General features: G+C 49.4%; 5 protein-coding genes across 5 annotated transcripts; 2 read left to right on the top strand and 3 right to left on the bottom strand.

The window, feature by feature from the left end:
* Window positions 1–175: 175 nt before the first annotated feature.
* EI90DRAFT_3041903 (uncharacterized protein) lies at window positions 176–1,087 on the bottom strand (the record flags this gene model as incomplete). The annotated part of the gene is made up of 3 exons (XM_039059135.1): window positions 854–1,087; window positions 735–802; window positions 176–670 (listed from the first exon to the last, which is right to left on the bottom strand). Coding segments are annotated over exons 1-3 (597 nt in total), but the record flags the coding sequence as incomplete, so codon positions are not given.
* A 1,949-nt stretch (window positions 1,088–3,036) lies between these two features.
* Window positions 3,037–4,373, bottom strand: EI90DRAFT_3118600 (casein kinase I; the record flags this gene model as incomplete). Its single annotated transcript, XM_039063118.1, has 5 exons — window positions 3,037–3,133; window positions 3,184–3,595; window positions 3,669–3,897; window positions 3,951–4,225; window positions 4,313–4,373. The coding sequence occupies 5 exons, from the start codon at window positions 4,371–4,373 to the stop codon at window positions 3,037–3,039; spliced, it is 1,074 nt and encodes a 357-aa protein (XP_038920414.1).
* A 4,889-nt stretch (window positions 4,374–9,262) lies between these two features.
* Window positions 9,263–11,438, bottom strand: EI90DRAFT_2551174 (Alpha/Beta hydrolase protein). Its single transcript, XM_039053223.1, has 8 exons — window positions 10,784–11,438; window positions 10,674–10,691; window positions 10,543–10,613; window positions 10,338–10,483; window positions 10,264–10,278; window positions 10,141–10,202; window positions 9,931–10,068; window positions 9,263–9,863 (listed from the first exon to the last, which is right to left on the bottom strand). Exons 1-8 carry the CDS (start codon window positions 11,127–11,129, stop codon window positions 9,526–9,528), a joined length of 1,134 nt encoding a protein of 377 aa, XP_038920413.1. The 5' UTR covers window positions 11,130–11,438; the 3' UTR covers window positions 9,263–9,525.
* Window positions 11,439–16,983: 5,545 nt separating this feature from the next.
* Window positions 16,984–18,105, top strand: EI90DRAFT_2550959 (uncharacterized protein). The gene is made up of 5 exons (XM_039053222.1): window positions 16,984–17,211; window positions 17,294–17,337; window positions 17,390–17,696; window positions 17,753–17,898; window positions 17,955–18,105. The coding sequence occupies exons 1-4, from the start codon at window positions 17,176–17,178 to the stop codon at window positions 17,825–17,827; spliced, it is 462 nt and encodes a 153-aa protein (XP_038920412.1). The 5' UTR covers window positions 16,984–17,175; the 3' UTR covers window positions 17,828–17,898; window positions 17,955–18,105.
* A 2,377-nt stretch (window positions 18,106–20,482) lies between these two features.
* Window positions 20,483–21,371, top strand: EI90DRAFT_2549498 (uncharacterized protein). The gene is made up of 3 exons (XM_039053221.1): window positions 20,483–20,827; window positions 20,915–21,154; window positions 21,231–21,371. Exons 1-3 carry the CDS (start codon window positions 20,758–20,760, stop codon window positions 21,290–21,292), a joined length of 372 nt encoding a protein of 123 aa, XP_038920411.1. The 5' UTR covers window positions 20,483–20,757; the 3' UTR covers window positions 21,293–21,371.
* The last annotated feature ends 1,540 nt before the right edge of the window (window positions 21,372–22,911 follow it).

Raw genomic sequence — 22,911 nt, 5'->3', positions numbered from 1 at the left:
GAACAATAAAACATACATATTTCAAACTCCAGCAATGGAATTTGGTGGGCTCGTTGTAAATCGTTCATGACCGTCTGAGAATCCGTATTCACGAGTGCTACCGAGATTCTCCTACGCTTGGGTCGGCCGCCCTTGCGGCCGCTGCTTCTGAGCGGCCCTCGGAGATGGACTTGAGATGATGCGATTTGGGGGAAGGAGGTAGGGTGACTCCTGCTGAAATTATTCCCCTCTCTGCACTGTCTTGGTCTAACTCCCTGTCCTGGAGTGAGGTGGGCGATTCGGCGCCAGGCGTTATATGTGTGGGTGCTAAGGGGTCGACGTACTTCGAACCCTCTAGCGATCCGCGTGACTTGGAGGAGCCGAACGATGAGACGGAATACGATGCTTGCGGATGACGAGGAAGAACCACACGGTGTGTCAATTCGACGAGTTGCATTGAGTCGGTGCAGATCTGGGTTTCCTTCTTGTAAGTGACGCCAGCTGGCTGATTTACGAGTGATTTCTCCTTTGCCTGTTTACGGCGCTCTCGGGTTCTCAAGATTACAGTGGTCACGGTCACAATGAGCGCTAGAAGGCCACAGGTGACCCCGATGACGATAATCCCCGTTTGCGCGATGTATGGATTTGAGTTCGTAGGCTGTGCGCTCATTTCAGCTTGTCCTCTAGGGGCCTGAGTACCCAAATTAGTGACAAAGAGAGTGACAAAGTAATCTTGTGATGAAAACATAACTCACTAGAGACTCTTCGACAAATGCAGGGGCCGAACGTCCTGATCGTACGCAACCGAACGATCCACAACCTCCTATCGCAGGCAGTGAGGGCCAATTCTGTTATTTCTATCAGAGCCTCTTACCGCCCTCCGATGACTTGAATTTAGGAAGATACATTGACGTCCTGCGCCCGGGTGGGAAAAACAGAATAACACGTAGGCAATGAGGGGAAGAAAGGAAGTGAAGAAGACTGAAGACTGGAGAAGACTGGTGGAGATGGTGGCGTTGAGCTCATACTTATACATATGCATCGTTGTCATCCTGCAAGATAACGCAACAGATTCCCAATGTCCTCTGGCGCTGATGCCACCTTGTCGCCTTTGTGCGAACAGCGGTCAAATTTGGCGTGTTGCTAGAGATGGAGCTAAATAGAATCTCCCCTGATTGACCGCTTTCCATAAACAAAGGCCCTGACAGCATCCTTCACGACCAGCTGTCAGTTGTTCCAAAATGGCAACTGCCGTTGATTGGGATTGATGTCGACGCCTTTGTCCCACCCCCAACCCACAGCTTAACGGATGGGTCATCAACCCTTGCACGTAACGTTTGCTGTCTCCATCAGACCGTCGGCGCAGCAATATTGACTATTCCTGCATGCGGTAACTCTGATTGCGCGATCCGCTCGATCCAATTGCTTTAGGCTTGTCTCGAATCCAGGCCCATGGTATGTACATGTCCCCAGAGAGCTATATATATATACTTGAATGCTTGCGTCACACTAGTACTAGCAGTGGATGAGCGCACGCCCGTGCGTGGGATGGCAAGGTCTGATATTGAGTTAGGAGAACAACTGCGATGACGTAAGTGCAAAAGGAAACGTAAGAGAATGCATGTAAAGAAAAAGGAAAGAAACCAAAAAGGCAAGATGATGACAATTTCTCAGCGTCGAAATTTGCTACAGGTTAATGACTGTGTGCAGAAGTAACTGTTTGCTGGGACCGACGGTTGGTGCGAAATACGATCACTACAGTAACATACTACGACTTGAGCTTGCTGATGCTGTAGCTGCTTTCATGATTTGTCAGTGTTTGCTCATGTCTACAGTCACCAGGATTTGCCTGCACATATCCTACGTACTGGAGGGCTCGTGTTCGTCACTAAATACACATTGGTAAGAATCAGCAAGGATGAGTGCACAAACAACATTGCGGTGACTAAGAGAGAAAGAGTTGACGGGAAAGAGGTAACTAACATGACGATGAAACCACGACGGAAGCACATAGCGTCCCGCATGCGGTACAACCCCTTTTTGCATCACCCAATGTCCCTTGTATGACCGATACACACCAATTAATGGACCCCACAATATTGTTCATGCAATCACCCTCCAAGCTGGCAACTCGCGATGGATGTCGTCAACCTCCATGTCCACAAACCCCGGCGCCCTCTCCACGTATCTCGGGGGACACGCGAAGGACAGCACAGTGCAGGGAAGGGAATTGTAGCCGGGGAGAGCGGACAATCACCAAGGGAAAAGAGCAAAAGCTAATGAAATGAGGCAGGATAAGGGAATGAGGCAAAACTGCGTGAAATGATGGAAGAAAATGAGTCCGTTTAGAGCTCAACGGACAAGGCAATGGCTGGATGGGGAAAGAAACCCGAATGTTCGAGGCAATTATGCTTGGAACACGAAGTGGGAAAGGGCGCTAAGTGGAAATAGTGGGGGATTGGGTCATGGGCGCGAGCAGTCACGGTGACGCAACGGGAGAGAAAGGGATCAAGAGTATGTAGTGTTTCAAAAATGTAAACATGTGAGAAAGGACACGATATGCAATCATGCGTTATGAAAAATTAAATATAGGAGTGGATAGTGATAGCGTCCATCATGAATTCAGAAGAGAAAGTGAGACTGAAGCATCCTGGATGCGTCGTGGTTGTGGGATCGTCTAGATCTGTCGACAATATACGTGACATAGCGTCGACAAGCAGTTGACAACAAAGCACATCCATCCTCGAGGCCTCCACGAACGGGCAACAGCATGAAGCGCGGCGCATTGACAAAGCGAGTCGGGATCGACAAAACTTAGCGCCAAGCAAGAGGAAACGACGCCGACGCCCGTATGAATGCTCCACGATAGTATAGGAGCCACCCGGCCGATCCCATTGCTTGGGACAGACCATTAGAATTGACGACAATCCATTCACTTGAAGACTCCAGCCACAACATGCGAAACAGTTACGCTTTGGACGATATTGATGCCCAAAGGATGTGTGTACGCCAATACCAGAACCTCACGTCGCAAAAATCCCGGGCCACACGGGGCGTTCAGTAATACCCTTGGTCACGTTCGCGGGTCGAGGCACGTGGCTGACCGGAGGTGGGTTGCTGACCGCTGGCAGCAGCGCGGGTTTGGCTACGAAGCCTAATCGATCTCAGATCAACAATATTGAGAAAGGATCACAGGAGACGTACATTCTATCGGAAGGTTTCGGCTCCTCCTCCTCGCCCACAACCTTACGTCGAACTTGTGAATCATTCTTAACACGGTTGTCTTCGAGAGGGGCCCGTTGCGCTAAGCTCCAGTCGAAGACGTAATCGTACTGGTAGCCTTCTCGAATGAACAGATCTCGGAAAAGTTTGCGGAGGTACGAATAATCGGGCTTGTCGTCAAAACGGAGAGCACGGCAGTAATTAAGGAAGATGCCGAACTCATTGGGGAAGCCACGGCAGAGAAGGTCTGTTGGTGTCGTCATTTTCTTCTCCATGATTCTGTCGTATTTCTGCTTCTTCGTCGCAGCCTTCAAGCCTTGCCAAGGGAGTTGACCACGGAGGAAGTACATAAGGACATACGCCAACGATTCGAGATCATCACGCCTGGCTTGCTCTGATAGATGTACGAGATAGGTAAAATGGGCACAACGTTCCAACAAAGCCATTTGGTGATGAGGTTGACTTACCAACACCCAAGTGGGTATTAATGCTGGTATAGCGAGCGGTCCCAGTCAGGTTCTTGTTCTCGCGGTATGGGATGTGAAGATGAGTCTTCGGGTCGCGGTATTTCTTGGCAAGACCAAAATCGATGACATTTACTTGGTTACCGCGCTTGCCAATTCCCATAAGGAAATTGTCAGGCTTGATATCGCGATGGATAAAGTTACGCGAATGAATGTATTCAATACGAGAAATCTGCCAAACCTCGTCAGCAGGTTGAACAATACGATAGATTGTGGGGGGCTCACCAGCTGGTCAGCAAGCAATAGCACCGTCTTCAAGCTGAACTTGCGCTGGCAGAAGTTAAAGAGATCCTCAAGGCTTGGTCCAAGGAGATCTAGCACCATGGCATTGTAATCACACTCTGTGCCAAACCAACGGACGAAGGGAACGCCGACACCGCCGGCAAGGGTCTTGTAAACTTTGGATTCATACTCAAGCTGAGGATGCTTGGCCTTCACGGATTCAAGTTTAATGGCGACTTCTTCGCCCGAGATGATGTTGACACCAAGGTAAATGTCACCTAAAAGAATAGCAAAATCGTCAGATGAGATTTCAACAAAACGTAGTGGTGTTTAGCCACGTTCATACTGATCGATGCGATACTAACCAAAGCTGCCAGACCCTATCTTTTTTCCGAGACGGTATTTACCACCGACGCGGAGATCCATGGGTTGAACGTTTGAGTCCGACGTTTTGGAAGAGTCTAAGGGTTACTAAGAGAAGGGAAGGCGTGAGTTACCAGAGGCTGGAGGATTAGTAACACTAGGGGAATTGATGGGAAAAGGGCAAGGGGTTCAAGATTGTGGGTTACATATAAGGCGTAGCGCCTGGACAGTTCCGCGAGGCTGAGTCAAGGATAGGAGGGCGTTACCCACGAGGCACGACACCGCGCGGCAAGGCCATTTGGAGCGTCCCGAGGGCTGAAGAACACCACTCAGCGACAACCTGCTCGCTGGGAAGGATATTGGGCAGCCAACAAGGGAAAGGCCCCAAGCATCGCTTTTGTTGACACGCAAGAACCACGTTCACTGATCTGGAATCAGATTTTAACTTACAGGTTTTAGAAAGGTTTTGGGTGAGGTAGCAGAAAAGACCTCTGTGCCTGCTTGGGACGAGAGGGAGGATAGAGACGGAGAGTGGTTGAAGCGTGGATGCGAATGGGGATTGCACAGCAACTTGCCGGGGTCCTTTATCCCTCTTATAGGGGTCCTGATCAAGTTTCCGCCACACTTTTATCATCGCTAATCTCTCATCACATGGAGGCAGCCGTGCCTTTAAGCATGGATTACGACGCTTTTCCATTCATTTCCGCATTCTACTGACAGTTTTACTTTTCTCTGGGCCAGTACACCTGCTCCAATCTGCCGGGGTTCTCGGCTCCTGGAATCTGCGTCGAAGCCTCACTGGTGCCCATCTCATCACTGATGGAATATGCGTTTATGTACTATTCCCCTCTATCATGATGCTCACTTAAGCGCCCTTGGAGGCTTTGGGGGTGCCGCCAAAAGACCTCACCAGATGAGGTTCCATTTTGATATCAGTATGCGGATGGCGGATATCATTCCCAATGAAGAGTCCGCTCTTCCGTGGAATCTTATGTAAACAGCCCGCGCTCCAGTATGCTGCTAAATCTACCGTTTTCAACAGCTGCGCTGCATAAGACGAATGGGGTGAAAAGCTGGGATGTGTCCCCAGGCACCTGATGCACTGCGCTCTGATATCTTTCAGTTCCCGCACTGAGAGAAGGCCGTGAATATGCCTAGCGGACAGCTTCATCCTCATTCCTACCGATTGGGCACCGGATTCTAATCTGCTCGAATCAGCGACGTGATACAAAACGCGGGCATCTTGGCAGAAAACTGGCATTAGGGAGATTGTGCTTCCGGCCAGCCCAACGAATCCGATAAACAGCCGTGCTCCGGCTTTCGCGCCATAATCGCGCAAGTCTCAATGATCAACCTGATATCCCGACTTCATTGTGGCCTGAATAAAGTCTCCTGGCCGAGTACCGTCGAACAGATTAGGCCAGGCACTGGTATATGCATCCGGGATGTTACCATCTGGAAAATCCTTAATATCAAGGGCAGGACTTGAGCAGGAATGAAAGCACTTGCGTGTAGGCGGGGCCTTTGTCTGCTCAGAGTCAGGAATGGGACAACGGTTTCTCGGCGTCAAGGAGCTGAGCAGCAGTGATGTTGAGTTCTTCGAGAGCCGCTTCAAGGGCATCAACATATATGTCTGACTGTGGGCATACCTTAAGAATGTGTTTTCAGTCTGCATGTGTGCGCTGCAAGCGCACTCTTGTTCTCCGAACGAATGCCGAAAGAGTGGTAGTTTTGCCATCCATGTTTGCATTAGTAGAGGCTGGGATCCTGCCTACCATGTTTGTGCGCTGATCGCAGACTAGGAAGCTTATAAGCGCAAAGAAGTATATATCGTACTACTTGAGAACAGGGATGCTACACTAGGCGACATTAGTTACTGTTGTTGCATGTTTGGACTTTCATCTTAGAGCCCGCTAGGTCGAATCTTGTTTTCCCGTCTCTATCTTTGTGCTTTCTTCTCTCTCTGTACTCTCTAAGTCTATATACTCGCGTACTTCAACAGCACAGTAGGAGTTAGGGGCCTCTAGCGACGAAACTCCATCTTCGTTTCCCTGGCGCTGCATTCACATCTCGTTATCATGACTAAGCGTTCGCGCTTGCCACCTGCGACATCTCCTTTAGGGTGCGGCGTGAAAGCGCCTACTCGGGGCCGAATGGCCCTGTCGTTAATGAAAAAGCGTGGCATTCGGCAGCGGCATATGGTGCCTGAAATGATCAGCAAGCTGGAAGATTAATGTCAGTGACGAATTTGATCATGAAATTACTTCTCTGACATGGGGAGGTTCGTTGCTTGTTATAGCCGAGACTACTCCGATCTCGCAGGACGTGTTTCTGGGTCGGGGCTCAGCAATCCTGGATTTTGTGCATTTCCATGCAGGCCTCTGGCCGGACGCGGCCCACGCTTTGTCCTGCGCCTCAACCACCGCAATAATCCCAACAATTTTCACAGTGCTTTAACGGTTCACTAACTCGACCTTGTAGTTCGGGGCCCGAACGTTGAAAGTCGTAGCAGTGGAGCCAATGTGGTGATTTGTGTTGTCGTCCTTGTCCCCACTTCATAGGGTTCAACCGGTACCCAGGCATCGATAATCCAAGGGGAAGCGATGATGCAATATCGCCAACTCCACCACCTCAAATTATGGCCTCTCCTCAACCTGTCCGGCCTGGTGCACAAAGCTCCCACCAACCGTACTAGCTCGAGTCTCTGCGCCTCGTGGCTGAGTGATGCCATCGGGCGAGTATGCTACAGATGTAACCGCACCTCCGCGTCCCCTCAATGTCAAGGGTGGAACGGACTTATGCTGCCCAGAATGTACGACCAGCGGGATTAAGGCAACATGTCACGCAGCAGCTAATTTTGATCAAAACATGCAGATGATCCGCGTTATGTAAGTAGTCGGCCAATTGATAGTCAACTGCACAATTTAATAAGCCATTGATGCTTGTGAGGACCAGGGCGTAAGTTATACATAGTACGAATGACCGCAATGAACATCAACATACGAAGAATTTTTGATGCACATTCCTTGTGTCGGTCTCGGATGCCACCCGAAGTCATCCGTCGCTTTTGCCTGCCGTCGGCACAGCATGCTCGTACATATTTGGCAGCTGGCCTACTATGCCACCTAGACAGTTCTTTACACTGCTGCATCGCGTTCAAAGGAATCTTTTGATCGGATACTCCTTTCTATACATGGGAAATAGACATTGGGCAAGATGACTTTTGTGGCAGATGAACAGTGATTTCGGGAGCATTGATCAGCTGATATGACGATGGAAAGAAGCGCGGAGCTGTGCTGAATGGTTCATGCTTGCGGTGCACGTTGTTTCGAGGGCTTCTCTCTGATCTTGTGGATCGTTGCTCACGTTACTCCTCGTAGCAGAAGCTAGCGGTAATTCGGCCACGAACCGGCCAGCACGGAATAACTGATGAAATCTCCCCTGGCGCAAAAACTTGAACTATGGATGTCTCAGGTGAATAGGCTCCCCAACACAAGTGTAGGATTGCCCGTGTGAGACTGAACGGTGCATACAACCCGTACGACATGCACCCCCCCGAAGCGATATCGTTCAACTTGACGAGGTATCCGGGTGTTCAGGATCTCCGGCTCTTCCGGGGGGGTTAAATAACCGATCCCCGTTCGGGGATGCCATAAGCCGATACTTCGCGAACAGCAATATTACAACTGTGAAGGCTACGCATAGAGATGAATGACCTGGCGCTCTGCGTAATAAAGGAGCGCAATCAGCAATCGAACAGATAATGTGCGGGTGGATGCCATGGGTCCCGGAAATAGGCGAGCTGGCGTGGACATGAGAACGAGTGGAGTCTAGAAGACCGGTGGGTCCCACAACGAATCAAGAACAGGTGAACAAATGTGGCTTGTTAGCTACAACTAGACTCTGCATTATACTGACAAAGCTTGAACACAATCTGATTCTCATGATCTCAACAATGGCTGCCCGCTAGCAGGTATTATCACCGTGCAAACTTCCACGTTCACGCCAATTCGCGAGGGCCACTCATGCACCTTACTAAAAGGGCCGATTCGGTCCGATATGGTGGCAGGAGAGTTCAGGTGGGCTAGCTTACTTGGGGCGCAATTCCAACAGCTCCTTAGTAGTTGTGAGGCCGTGTTAGTAAGGGATACTTTCCGGTCATAGAGACCGGGCGAAAATCCAATGTAGCCTGAGATATCCATCGATCTCCCATGTGAAAGACCGGAGTGACTGAAAAGGACGGCGCGTGTCATGTGGGAACATACGACATTGCTCCCAGCAAATCGAAATGATAGCTCACCAGCAGCTTCCCCGATTCAAAGACGAGCCAGCTAGCAGGTAATACTGGGACGAACCGTGTCGCGTCCTCGATGCATGGACAAGGTTTGGAAAGTACAGTAGACCTTCATATGCATGCGTAGATAGCATACTGGGGGAACTCATCCCAAGACCCATCATCCCAGGGCTTTGCAATGTTGATTCAGGAAAGAAATTAAAACTCGTGACCGTTGACGTGGGCAATGCGAGGGACTGAAAGAATGGGGCATTAGGGTAAGCCGTTTGCATCGATCCCATCGCTGGGTCTTGCGTAGAAATGAGGGCATCTCCATAGAGGACACGGAGAAGAGTGCGCCCCATGATTTCGGCTGTGACAGAAGATTTGGGTAGCGGAGCACTCATGTCTGTCATCCATTTGGAAACTCTGCATGCAGTGTTATCGTATCTTGATAGCTGAGGAGTCGAAACCTAGCATCAATCGCTTCTCTTTCCACTGGCTGCTCCAGGGACCAGCCGCGGGCAACCAGTTATAAATCGCAGTAATCAAATTTCAACCGCATTCAAAGGTGCTCATACCACCAGCACGAGAGTGGCTCTCTTTCCAATTCAAGCAAATGGTGAGTCCGGGGCGCCAGGTGGAAAATGTTGTATTCTCGCTTCGTTGCTTGGCCACGAGCCTCCATGCCAGAGAGAACCCGGATTTGCCTGAGCATCTTCCAAAAACTACGCGGAAACGCCATATTTGGAAATCTGTCCACAGCCCCTAATTACCTAAGCGTCCACGCCATCACCCTCATTCCACTTGATTTGTTGATGTTCCAGATCACAGTAACATACCAACCCTATCTCGGACTTGCCGGGTTCAGTAGTCGACTCGGGATATTATTATATAGAGCACAGGCTTTCTCCTTGGTCAAACAGGCATCAATCAATCCATTTACACCCTGTCGGAGAGCCACTCCCTCATGTGGGCCAGAACCGCCTGCCGTTTAGCATCATCTTCATCATCCCTTCCCACCTTCAACATAACATGCTCGTATCCATCCCAGGTCTTACAGTCTACATCTACCGATATGTCACGTTCTTTGGCAGCTGCTCTGACCGCAGCAATGAATTCGACCGAACGTTTATGATCCGTCGCTCGGTCCTTTGCCCCATGCGAAATATGAAGTGGGAAGTCAACTTTCGAAGCAGAAGGAAGTAGTGATTTCAAGCCTTCAAGAAGCGCGAGACCTGTTGCTATTCGCAAGTCGCCGTGATAGCAACGTTCATCGGCTGATTTGAGAATGGAAGTACATCGAGTCAATGCCTAGCGATCCTAGCACTTTTGAGATAAACTTACCGTAACACTCCTCCTCAACCCTCGGATCATCACTCACGTTTCCCTTCACAGCTGGAGTGAAAGGAAGGCGACCAAGGAAGCTACGAAGTGCTATTCCAATAAGATAAATTGGATATGGGGGCATAGTTTCAGGCGCGACTGTTTGGTTGAATAGCACGGTTAGTATGCCGGAATCACAAATCGAAGTTTCAGGGACGAAGAAAGCGGTACCTCCTATTAATGGCGCCATCAAGTACAGGCCGCTCAGTCGAGAAGGAGGGTTCGGGTAACGCCTACCAGACGACCATCTATTAGTCGCTACGCCATTTATAGAGACTGGTACCTAGAACCCACAATGCATACGCCAGACTTAGGCGCACTTCAGCATTTCTTGTCTTCCCGCGCGTTGCATAGAAACGAGCACATACCTAGTCCATCCACCTAGGCTGGTACCAGCGAGGAACGTTTTACGGGGGTTACTCCAACGTGCGACGTCAGTGAGCACAGCGTGTAGACCTTCTGTAAGATCGAAAGCAGAAGGAAGATAAACATGAGTACCGGTCGATCGACCGTGCTGCTCTCGGGAAGGATAAGGGATACTCCGCTGCACAGAAGAAGCATGAGCTTGCTTACCGCAGCGAGATCAGGCGCAATAACGCGGAAACCCATCTCCAGGAAAGAGGAGACATGTGGTGACCATTTCCCTGTACACCAGAAAGGAGTGAGCTTGAAACGCCCACATTAAACCGGTAGGAACCGCATACCGTTATAGTCACACATCCCTGGGAGTCAGAACCCCGTCCCCACATAGTTCCACAACTGATCAGCGACGACACTTCAACCGCAGAGGGCAACGTAGAACGAAGCAGCTCACCATGGGAAACAACAAGGTCACACCCTCTCGCCTTTCCTTTCTTCGCTTCCTCGCTCTCAGAAACCCAGACCTTGTAGAAAATCCATTCTTTCCCCCTCGCATCCGCCAACTCGTGCTCCTTCAGCTCTACGTCCTCACCCTTCCCGACCTTCACAAAGACACCAGGCTCATTGGAGGGCGATATAAACACCCTCCTCTGACGAATCGAAATATGCGAATGGGAAGATATATGCTTCTTTTCCTCTTCAGTATCATGAAGTAGATACCGACCGAATGTGGGATCCGCAGGACGGATGCCAAACTTGGAGAGTAGAGGCACTAAGACAACCTCGTTGATCAGAGCCATAATACTTGTCCTGATGAAATTTCTAGGTGTTCAGAGCCTCGGATAGCTAGACGCTGTTCTTTTGCCGAAGAGAAAAGCAGCTCGTGTGCGCAAGGCACTGTATAGGCAATTCAAGGTACCATTGCAGGCAAAGCTTTTCCCACATGTTGATTCTAATTTGAATTTGGTGTCCGAGCGGTTCAAGGTCTGGCCTTCGTTTCGAATAAGCAAAGGATTAACCTTATAGTTTCCAAAATTAACACCCGATGATAGAAAGCTTGGGGGAACAACAAGGTGACGCAGAGGGGAGAGTTGATTTCAAATCATTACTCCTCGCTCGGCTCGAGCAGACGTGGCAGTGCAGTCATGACAAAGTGTTCTTGTTTTTAGTTGGGCATGGTGTCGGTATGGTGGATGGGACGGTAGTGGCACGTCCACTACCTGGTGGCTGTTTCCTCCTCTCGTCTCCTGCTACCTCTCCCAAGCTCTGACGTCTCAATCCACTCTCGCTCGTGATATCGTCCTGTCGTTGTGGATTGAGCGCTTAACCGTTGCGTGTGATGTCTTAAGGAATAGGGATGGTCTGGGCATACCTTTCGGCTTTCGGTCTGCCCATGTGTAGACATGAATCCACCGTGACTGTCGGGTACAAAAGTCTTGTTGACGGGTCACTCGTCGTCTCAGAACATAATACATAAGACAAGAACGAATGGTTCCCCGTCTCATTCGCCAAGGCCTGGGCACGTTGAGAGCGGGGGAAGGTACAATCACGAAGACCGGAGTAACGGGCTTCGGAGAGCTCCTTGTGGACTCACACCGCTTGATCGTGACGAATATTCCTCACGACACAACTCTTAGCCGAGTCCGTCTAGAGCGTAATATTTGTTAGTTTTCCCACTCATCTACCATAATTAGGCGTGATAAACTTACAGGTCGGCGTCATGGCATGGACGTGTTTATGGGCCATCACGGCCTTCCTCTGAGCGGACGGCAATGCATCAAGAGGGATGCTGAGCCTGTCATTGAGAGTGTCCAGAGGAAAGAGAGAAATTGTCTGTGCCTTACTTTGCGAGCATTGATAAAGGATATATAGGACCGAGGGTCTGAAGACAGTCGGTAAGTCTCCTGGTCCTATGAAGAATCCTTGAGAATGAACTCACAATCCCGAGTACGAGAGCGGCAAACGTGAAGCTATGGTGGGAAAACTGAACTGGTGGTCTTGGGCCAATGCTTTTTACTGAGAAATTGTTGTAGGCTATACTTATAATACCTATCACAATAATAGATCGATGCGACCTGTGGTTGTCATCCAGTATACAATCGTGTCGATGGCACTGTTTGTTCTGTTGCAAGGTTTTGTTTAGTCCCGATGTGCTACACCTGAGTCATTGATCCACTTGTTGAAGCCGGAGTACGAATGTTATCACATGGTTCCACAAAGAACGGGTGCGGCAAGGCGTCAAAGAAGATGAGGACCGCGCACCTGTATCGCTAGCCAAGTCCTGGCTAACCAATTCCACTTATGAGAGACTTCATACGCCAATAGCCGCTGGCAACCCAGAACTCAGTTGACGGGTGTACGACATTCTGCCCCGGACGAGAATTGACCAATCTGTGCGATAATGAGGTTTTGATGTGGTTATCTGATGGGTAAGTATTGCGGCTAATTCGAGGAGGTATCAATCAGCGCACCGCAGGCATGGCGACATAAATATTGGAAGACACTGGCGACGAGGTGACCAACAGTGAGATTCAGGAGAACTCACAGCGCCAAATATGAGACGCAAAGAAAGACTGGACGAGAAGGGATGTTATTGTTGTAGAAAGCTGAAATGAAGAAAACTCCCTAAGAAAAGCGTCGAGTAAGGGGAATCTCGTGGCTCAATCAAGAATGTGCGTCATCTTGTGCGTGGGGGGTTGAAATAATTTTGGATGTCCCACCACCGGAACATTTCAGTCGATCATGCAGTCATACAGACCTTTGAAAGTGAGAACCAAAGGCGCGACAACACGAGTATGCTCTAGGGATACCGATGTGACTTACGTTTGGAATGAGACGACAAAGGATGAGTCAAAACTTATCAGAGCCGACCCCCTGGTCGCTTGAAACGTATTACGAGAAGGAACGAACCAGAGTAATCCGACCAATTGTCACACTGGCGACCTTCAGGTTTATCAAACTTGTGTAAACGATCAATTACACCGTATCCATTTACCGTCGTAGGGAAAACGTTTGTAGAGCGTTTGTAGTAAAGGGAAACCTATACTGCGAGAATTCCAAAGAGGCTGAAACGGTTGTACGTGCGAGCGTGTAAATGCCTCTGTTCATACATTCGTTCCTGAAAAGGCCATCCTTACACCGTAGAACATTCCCGACGATAGTGCCTCCATAGATGTCCTCTAGGCGGCCCGTGATAGCGCGAGCCAGCGCGGGAGAAAAAATAGGAGAGGGAAGTCAAACTGTCCATTCGCACGCCGGCTCATACAGCAAGTGAGCAGGAGCATGGGACCGATTAAGAAACCATATCAGCTGAACAGTCCTTTGTGGCTCTCGCAGTGCAATATTTCCGGATTGAGTTCTCAGGTGTGAGCAAGCCCCGGTCGCTAAGATGGTTCGTCGATGACTGGATCGACGCAAAACCGATCAGGGTCAAATGATGTTCCGCCACCAAATCTTCTCTTAGGGATACGTATATAGTAAACACTGTATATATGGTGATGGGCCCTCGCTAGGCAGGTAACCAGCTTCTTTGAAACAGAGACAAGCATCGTCCCGTGGCTCATAAAAGCAGGCGAAGGTGCTCTCAGCACAGATATAGCGAGAAGGAAACTCTGAGGGGTGCGAAGTCTCTGAATTGAGCGCGAATCGATATCGTAAATGATGAACAAGTACAGAAAAGAAAAGAAGCTAACGCAACACACAAACGGAGAATACGGAAGGGGACAACGACGGTAATGCGTAACATATGAACAGGCGATAAGCAGGAGCGGAGTGAAGTAAACGCACAGGGTCAAGAGCCTGAGAGAAACGAGCAATAGTGGTGTCTTGCCGAAGGTCATAAGCACGTCCACCAACAGCAGCAACAAAGGCAATGTGCCGGCGAGAAGACAGGGGATAAGGAGATGCTCGACCGGGCTTTGTTGCAGTCGACTCAGAAGAAAAGGTCAAGAATCAGATTGACGGGAAATCCATACGATAATAAAAATGATGGGACAGAGGCCAATGTGTGCAGCGGGTGCGGTGTGTGACAAGAAACCAAGGCGAGGAGCTTGCGAAGGAAAGGTCTGACATGCGTAACGACAAGTCAAGCACAAGACTAGGATAACTGAAAGTGCGGATAAATCAGCATACGAACGAACATGTCCAGCGGAAGTGCCCGTCGTCTGGGTAACAGTTCTCCACGGCGATGCTCGAGCGCCGAGCGGAGGGGAAACCAGCGATGATTATTTATAGTTAACAAGTGCCGAGAAGCCAGTAACCAAGGAATTGCGGATATGAGATAGGTATGAGCGGTAATAAATAATATTGGTATCATGACTTGTCCATTCAACGGCGTATAATGGAAAAAAGTCTGCAAATAAGCCAGGGATTCTGAGACATGAGTGTTGTGCCAGGTTGACAGGATCAAGGACCAGTCATTAGCAAAGCCGGCCGATCATTGTTGTTGCTTTGCTGTCTATTTTCTCGCTCCATTCTCCTTTGATCCTTGTCTGCATTGCTTACAACCTTTTTTCCAAGAATTGGCAAGGGGTCGTCGTGAATGCCACTGAATAATACTCGGTCGACTCGATGGCGGAACGTGAATATGTGTGTGGCACAAGATTCGGACGATCCGAGAGAAGGTCACATTCAGAGTCAGTGGGGTCGTGTAAACAATGGAGAGGACGTTTGAAATGTGCGACCTACGGCTTCTTGGTTTACGTCGACTTTCAGTGTTGTTTTGACTTCAATTCGAATCTCTACGTGTTGTGGCAGGGCGGGATTACAATCCCGGTGTGGCATCAAACTAGAACCGTGTGTGCTTGTGTTCGGTCGTGTCATGTCAATGGCTGTGCAGGTTCAAGCGACGCGCACTGCAGCGAGCGCTCTAGCGCAGACAGGACCGTTGGAAATTAAACGGTGCTTAGAGTGGCTTGGAACGCTTTCGATTCCCGTGACATCCATCATGCGGATTTTCTGCATGATAACTTTCCACAACAGTAGGATCCCTCATCGCCCAGTCTCCCTTTGTGTTTCGCATTTGGAGCTGTGGGTTTCGCTATTTGTAGCCTTGTCGCTAGCTTCTATATCGCTGTGCTCGTTGTACGTTGATGCCTCCTCGAATAGCTGGAACGATGCTTGCCTCCTGCGCCGGAAGACTGGTTTCAACAATGATCAAGGTGTAGCACGCCACTGGCAGGGCTAAACTAACTTCGTAACAGAATGGACAGTGCCATTCACATTACGGAGCTAGTTGATGGAGTGTCTGGGACTCAGGATGATACGATGTCCATCAACATGGTCGGATCCCCTCCCAGCTAGATAGCAGTACATGCTCTGCGGTTGCGTGATCCCTTGGCTCCGCCGGATGATGCTATTGTGACATTTCCGCCCTGTCATGCTTCATAACTGTTGATTCGGACTGACTAAAAGAGCGTCGGCGGGTAGCTCCCCGAGCTTGTTGCCTCAGTCTCATCGTACCCCTTGTTTTCCGCATCTCTTTTCAATGCCACGCGCGTATTCGACCATGATATATACCAGATCTGGGCTTGTTGAGCGGACTTCTTGTCTTCTGGATCACTGTGCATAGTTCCTGGTCTGCTGTGTCCCGCTCAGGGGCAATACATGTTGTGGCGTGATATATGCATGAGTAATGTGTGAATGTAGTCAATCAAGGATGACACCACCGTCACCGACGTTCAAAAGCCCCTCACGCAAACCACCCATTTGATCTAGATGCCGGCTTTAAGACGCACGACTACGCCACACATGAACGTAAGCGCTGTGCATGGAAAACACTAGAATATTATTATAAAATATAAATATGAACGCTTCAGTACCGTGCGTACATTAGTTAATTATGTTTCTCATTCCTATCTTATATCTGGACTCCGACTGTACCGCTGAGGCGGGCTGCCATACTTGGAACGCCACGCTAAGACTTCAGAAAGTAAAGGAAATCGCGGCAAGCCACCAAACCCAGCCGACTAAAAGTTACGCCGCGATTCCCTTCGCTCTGACATGATGTCAAGAACGTATGCATGATGCCGTCACCTCAGTGTTCCTTTTGTGCCTAGCTTTTCTCTGCTTCATATTCCCTACAATGCGCCCCTGCCTAAATGCGCCGTTACACCCTTCTCCAGACCGAATGAGGTGCGTCCATCAGTTCTGGCGAATAAAACTTTTTGACGTGTTGGCAAAGGGCTGAGGAGCTTGCCGGCCACGAAATTCAAATCGCTGAATTGAAGTTGGCCGAGGATTGCGTGTGCACATCCGAGTGGCCGGGCTCACAGCACCTTCGGCACATGGCCATGGGGGCGCAGGAAGGAATGGTCTATCGATCAAAATTGCTGTGGGCACGCTGCCGAGCCCATACTTCTGATTACTCCCACCATTCCAATCATACTCACATGATTAAGAGGATATAGGCATAAATTCGCGCTTACATGGGAGTCTGCTGTTGTTTCCGAGGCCCTTCTCCGGACCATGGAGAATATTCACACATACTGGTCTGGGCCTTTACAATTGCGTCGTCCGACTTAGAACAGGGACATCTCGACGTCGCTGGCGCGCCCTTGGTGTGGCTGACCAAAGAAGTCAACTTTTTGTTCGTTTTCTACATCGTACTGCGCGCCTAGTTCGAATCTGATTCTGTGTCGAAGTCAATATCCTGAATTGACCTTTCTTTGAAAGGTCAACGCTAGGCATTTCGAGTTTTCAGGGGCTCCAGACGCCCAGTCGACAACACATTGGCTCTCGTCTCCTGTCCTCAGACAGCCCGAGTATTGCTAAAGCGATATGCGTGCTCGCTGTTCTTGTCCATCGATCCATCGCTCATGATATGAAACTATCCTCTGGCCAACGGCTATGGGTGTACAGAGGACTCTCAGCACGTCTTCCCTGGTGAACCCTGGTCACGTATCAACCTCACGGCTATCATTGGACTAATGCTCTCTTCCTCGTCCATCCAAATGAAATTGTTCAGGTTTTTCATTATTTCTGTCAGGGCATTTGTCCCACCTGGCGCTTGTGAGTCGTTTATCGGCTGTCATTAGGGATGATGTTATTGATTGGGCATGAGTTGTCGTTGTCGTAGTCAACGCCGGTTCCAGCTTGACGGCGCTTATACATTCTATTTCGTTCTGTCGGCGATGTTTATTTGTTATCGCCAGCTCGCAAGACTGATGGTGTTCGGGAACGAAAATGGTCCAAGCATTCTCATGATGGCGGTCAGCGTCATGCTGATATTTATAGGCGATTTTCTCCACCGATGTTCATTGATGAACATGCTGGGAATTATTCATTCTTATGTCCTTGCAGGTGTCCACGCCATTTTTGTACGTTCGCGAGGGGGTAGAGATCTTACTTCTACCATATCCTTTATACTAGTGAGCGTCTCGGACTACTGAATGATGGTGTGCTTGGGTTCACCTGCTAAGTCCAGCACTTTGTGATGCTGTTGTCACAAAGAACAGCGTGGGCCTTAGGCAGCTGGGTTCAATGTGATCAAAGCAGCTAATCATTGGGGCGTTGATGGAGCATTTCGCAAAGTCTTTAATATGGTCTCGATGGCTGGAATCTTGCCAATGTGTAAGTCCTGAACATGATTGGTCACAACTGCACCGGCTAACCCCCTCCTTATCTAGGTATTAACGCTTATCTTTCTGGAACCACCCGTCGCACTGCGCTTGTAACCACCATGTGGAAGGAAGCGGGTTGACATCAAACGAAATCACGTCTTTGGAATAGGTCGTACTCCATCGCCAAGATTGTGAATACGTTTTCGGACCCCAGGTGATATGAAAGAAAGGCCATTGCGACACGAGAGAAATGCCATTCGATGGGAAGCGAACTCAGTGAGTATTCGTCCTGAGCGTGATGGACTGCTTTGATGACTGTTGCCCGATCCCCCTGCCTTCGGATTGGACTGCTGACTGAGGGGTAGGTACTCAGCACTCCCCTCATCTTCAGTACACAGTGACAGGGACATTGCGGTTCCTAACAGACCCCCTAAAGCGAATAACCTTATGATGCAACGCTCTATGACAGTTTTCCCCCTTTCTGAGCGAACTTCAATTCTAATGAAGTCAGCTGCTGTGTTTCAACTTAACCAAACAGATTTCATGCTGTCATATATCGGCATTCAGTGTCCATGATCCTGATGCAACTCGAAGATATTTCCAATAGAAGAAAGGTCAGGAGTAAGGACTGGTTCGATGGCCAACAAAACAATGCGCACCCGGCTGTCCTAGCTTGGATCGCTCCTTCTTTCTGTGGACAAGGCATCAGTCCAGATCCACGCATTTCAGCCGCCGCGGGAGAGCCCCCAAGTTACCTTCCCAATCCATTCGGGGCCTTTCTCCGAGTGAGAGCACAGCCTGGTGGAAAGCCGCAACAGGATCATAGCATCACGGTTCAGGTTGATGGTATTGCGATATTACCAATGTGTGGCACTTGATTCGTGTGAAAGGTTTCTGTCAATTCACATGTAGATGTGGCTTAGTATGTGAAAAGATCAGCGCCCAGCTCTCAGATGAAGAATGGGGCACGACAGTATATCCTCCCCTTTCTTCGCGGTGAGTAACATTGGAGTTCGATGTTCAGGAGTTTATTAACAATGTCGAATGTGGCGATTCTCTAATAGTTCCTAACGGTCGGCTTGCTCCTGCCTTCGCAGTGCAGCTGCGTAGCCATGAGGGTTTATCAGCGACAACCGTACGTATGCATGGGACGGAGCCTGAGGCCATGAATAAGCTTATACATATAAGATGCTCATTGCAACGGACCCAGTCCAGCAACTAGTGAGTAGAGACGCTCGGCATGGTATCACCGAATTTTATAGTGGTTGGAGCAGATCAATCACAGGTGGGTTTGACGAATCCCAGAGGGAATGCAGTTTTCCTTCTGGGGGGACACCTCCTCTTCCCATTATTCTGATTTCAGGTTGCTATTAAGCAATTATCTACCATGCTCGTATTAGCATGTTGGAGGCTCTTCAGTCGCGGTTCATGAGCTACATCAGAGATACGCTCAGAATGTAGGGCAACATAGCGTGGTAAACCTTCGGAGGGTCGAACACCGACATACTGTCGGATTGAGTTCCCACAGCGTGTATCCCAATGTCCTGGTCGACTGGATGGCTCTTTGTCAAATTGAAGGACAAGCACCTGATCGCCGTAGTAGGGGCGATCCCGATAGACGGCAGCCCTCGTATTCACATCAAGATGAATCGAAGAATTCGTTCCCGATCCAACACACCACAATAGCAGCCACTGCTACATAGTCCGCAGGACCATTGCGGCGGGCTACTTGATGCCGGAAAAAGTAACAACCTGCTTCTTGTGTTGCAGTTCGCGAATGACAACCTTTGCATTAATCTCCGCAAATCGTACGGCGGAGCTTTCTTGCGTCGTGCAGCCTTTGTCTCGACGCAAGAACAACAACGTACCCTCGGGCTTCTCAGCTTCCCGATTCGTGGTACTGCTTTTCATTACTCATACCTAACATTTCAAACGGCTCGTGTGCATAGATATCCCCTGCAATCCACTTGACCATGTTGCTGTGAAGAAACTGCCTTTTGATGTCCTCAACTTCATAGGTCATGTATTGCCAAGAATAGAGTGCCCTTAAATCCGCCGGGGGTAGCCGCTGTGAGGGATGATACCCTTTTCATAAAGTTTCTCATTGAACGTGGCGACCCTGCAAGGGAATCTCGCGTCCAAGGTAAATGATAGTGCGGGCATATTCCTTGGATCGCCGTGAAGGTGGAATTGGCCTTGCCAAATATTTTGGTTGTGCCTCCAGCCGCGCGCACATATCCCGCTCTTGGCAGCAACACTAGTTCGTGACCAGTTTTTGCCGATGGCGGACCCTACGTTCCCCAAACGGCTAAAGAACATAATCTTTGAAGGCCTCCAAAGGGAATAGTTCAATAGAGATTTGGTCGTTCACATTGCTTTCTAGCCTTTCTCAGAGCAAGCCACACGTGCGTATTCCTTGAATATTTTGCAATACCCTGGAAAAGCCTCGAGCGCTTCCAGCTTTGATATGGATACGTACCAAAAATGGCGTATCACACGGAATCATGGTGCCCATCAGATTTTGCGCATCTCCTCGGATGCATGGGCCACAAGAATCACCGTTCCAGCTGCTTCCTGTTGTAGTTTGTTGTTCTGACTCCAGCTCCCTCTTCTATGGATTCTCCCGCTGAAGACTTCTAGCCATCGATTCCTAGTACTGGAATTCTAATCTCTAAGGCTATACAAGGTCGCTTTTTAGTATTTGAACTGCGCCAATAGGGAGAGTCATTTCACGGGACTGTGCCCTCAATTCTTTCGGAACTACGCATATAATCATCCGCCGTTGGGAGGTTCAGGTCCTTGGATGGTGGTTCTTCCTCCCGCAAACTTGAAGGCGCTATTGTGAAGTGGACATCTGTCGTCGGAGAGCATGTTCGCTAGTCGTGAAACGGGCATAGAGAAGTCCAAAACTCATGGTAAAGGGAACAAAAACTATAAAAGTAAGTGTGCTGATTTCATTCAATTTGTTGGATGTCCAACGTGTTTCGGTCTGCTTTGGACCGGCGCCCTCCCTTCTTTTGTTGTAGCCGCCCCCTGTGAGAGATATGCAGCTGGGATATGCCATTATGGCAAGGATTGCTGGTTCATTCATGACCCCACTTACTTGGCGCCAGGGAAGTCGCCCTCAGAAGTGTCTTTGGATGCTTCTGTGACCAGCGATGGTACCACAACCAGAGTCGGCTCTCCTCCCCCTCCTCCAGCGTCGACCCCGACGAAAATTACGGCCCCGTTAAGCGCCCGTGTGAAGGCGCACCCTTCCTATAAAAGTATGGCGATTTTTCCACAACTTCCGTCCGATTCGCTAACGTTATGTATCGCATTATTTATGACGCTACCGCTTAGCCCAACAATGTTACGCGTTCAAACGATCGGGAAAGTGTGAGAGAGGTGACAATTGTACCTAGTCAGTCATTCAGCTTAAGTCGAGGGGATATCTCTTAAAACTCTATGCGCATTCCCGCTCAACGCGATCCCTTGTTTCTTCTCACCCAGCCGCCACAATGAGGAATTGTCTCCAAGAACTCCATCGCACTCCGACGGCGATCAACCTCCGACCCATCAACGCTCAACTTCTACCGGAAGTGAGTAGTAGCTGATGTGATCGCGCTTGTTTTAATCACATCAAATAACGGCTTGCGGTCGCATAGAACAACCCTGCTTCGATCTTCTAAGGACCGGGATGTGCCCAAAAGGCGAACTTTGCATATTGTCAGTGAATTTTGCTTATTCTGTTATAAGGGTGTGTTGTTGCATGCTTGCTTACCAACGACCAAATCAGCTCCCATGAATCCCCGGTGCGGCACATCAAGTGGTATCGAGGTAAGGGGGTCGTTGCTTTTAGTAGGGGGTTCTTGGGTTCCTGACGTTCCTGCCTCGTTTTCAGGTGTAACTTGCAAGCTCTGGCTCGCCGGTAATTGCAAACACGGAGACACATGTTTGTTCAGACACGCAGAATCCACCACCCCAGCTACTGCGTACTCTCGTGACAGGTCCCCCGGCGTCAGGATTCTTACACCGGAGAGTGTCGTTTCACCGAGGTACGAGGTGCCTCCTTCGCCAACCTTTGGAGATAATATCTTCATGAGGGCGCGTACTCCAATCCAAGATTCGCGCGATGCGCTTTACCGAAGTGAGTGAACAATTCAACTCGAAAGACGATTGTTGAGGATGGACTTCATTTACCTCCCATCCATAGTACGCTCCCCGAATTCACCTCTGTATCTGCCGTACGGCCGTTCTCCAGCTGAGATAGTAAACCCCATCCAGCATCATCGCATTTGGGATAACCCGACACCTCCATCGCGCGGTGCCGAGTCTTCATCGTCCTCATCGTCTCCGGAGGAGGAAGGAGTCTCGTCATCTGACACAGTAGATGTCAGTCTCGGCGGATTGACACTTGGGGACTCTGAAGGTGCTCTCATTGCGCGGGAGTACTCAAGAATTCAAATGGCGCTCCGCAGAGAGAGAGAGTCTAGGGTTAGTTCTTTCCAACACGCCGAGGAGGACGATGTTATCTACAAACGTTAGCTATTGACTTCCTCTTGCTTTTTTCTTTCAGTTCTGATGCGCATTCTGTTCATCACTTGTTCACGCTGCATAGCTCCCAGTTATTTTGTCGTTCCACGACGTTAGCAAACGTTTTCCAATTCTTCATCGGATCGGGCGGCGTCGCTTGTTATTATGATTCCCCACGAACTTTTATGCTCGTGTAACGATTCACGAATCGAAGTCGTTATGGTTCCCATCAAGGGTTGTTGCCATGTGTTGTAACCTGGCTTTCTTGTTTGGTAATTCCCACCTTCATTCTCTCTCCCATTTCCCAATGGTGTTCCTTCCAATCCCTGTCAACACAAATCATGATTCTGTAGTTTTGTTTTGCATGTTTGTTCCCCTGTTTTGAATTCAAAGGCCTTATCTCTCCTCTCCCTTCTTACTAATATGTTGATGCCAGGGATCAGGTGGATTACTTACATCAGGGGGCATCTGAATTCAAAAGCCCAGCCGCTGTTGCCAGTGCAATATC

Source organism: Cantharellus anzutake (genome assembly GCF_015039405.1).
Source record: "Cantharellus anzutake strain C23 chromosome Unknown EI90scaffold_8, whole genome shotgun sequence".
Classification (NCBI taxonomy): domain Eukaryota; kingdom Fungi; phylum Basidiomycota; class Agaricomycetes; order Cantharellales; family Hydnaceae; genus Cantharellus; species Cantharellus anzutake.
Note: the sequence above shows the minus strand (reverse complement) of the source record. Positions and strands in the feature narration are given on the sequence as shown.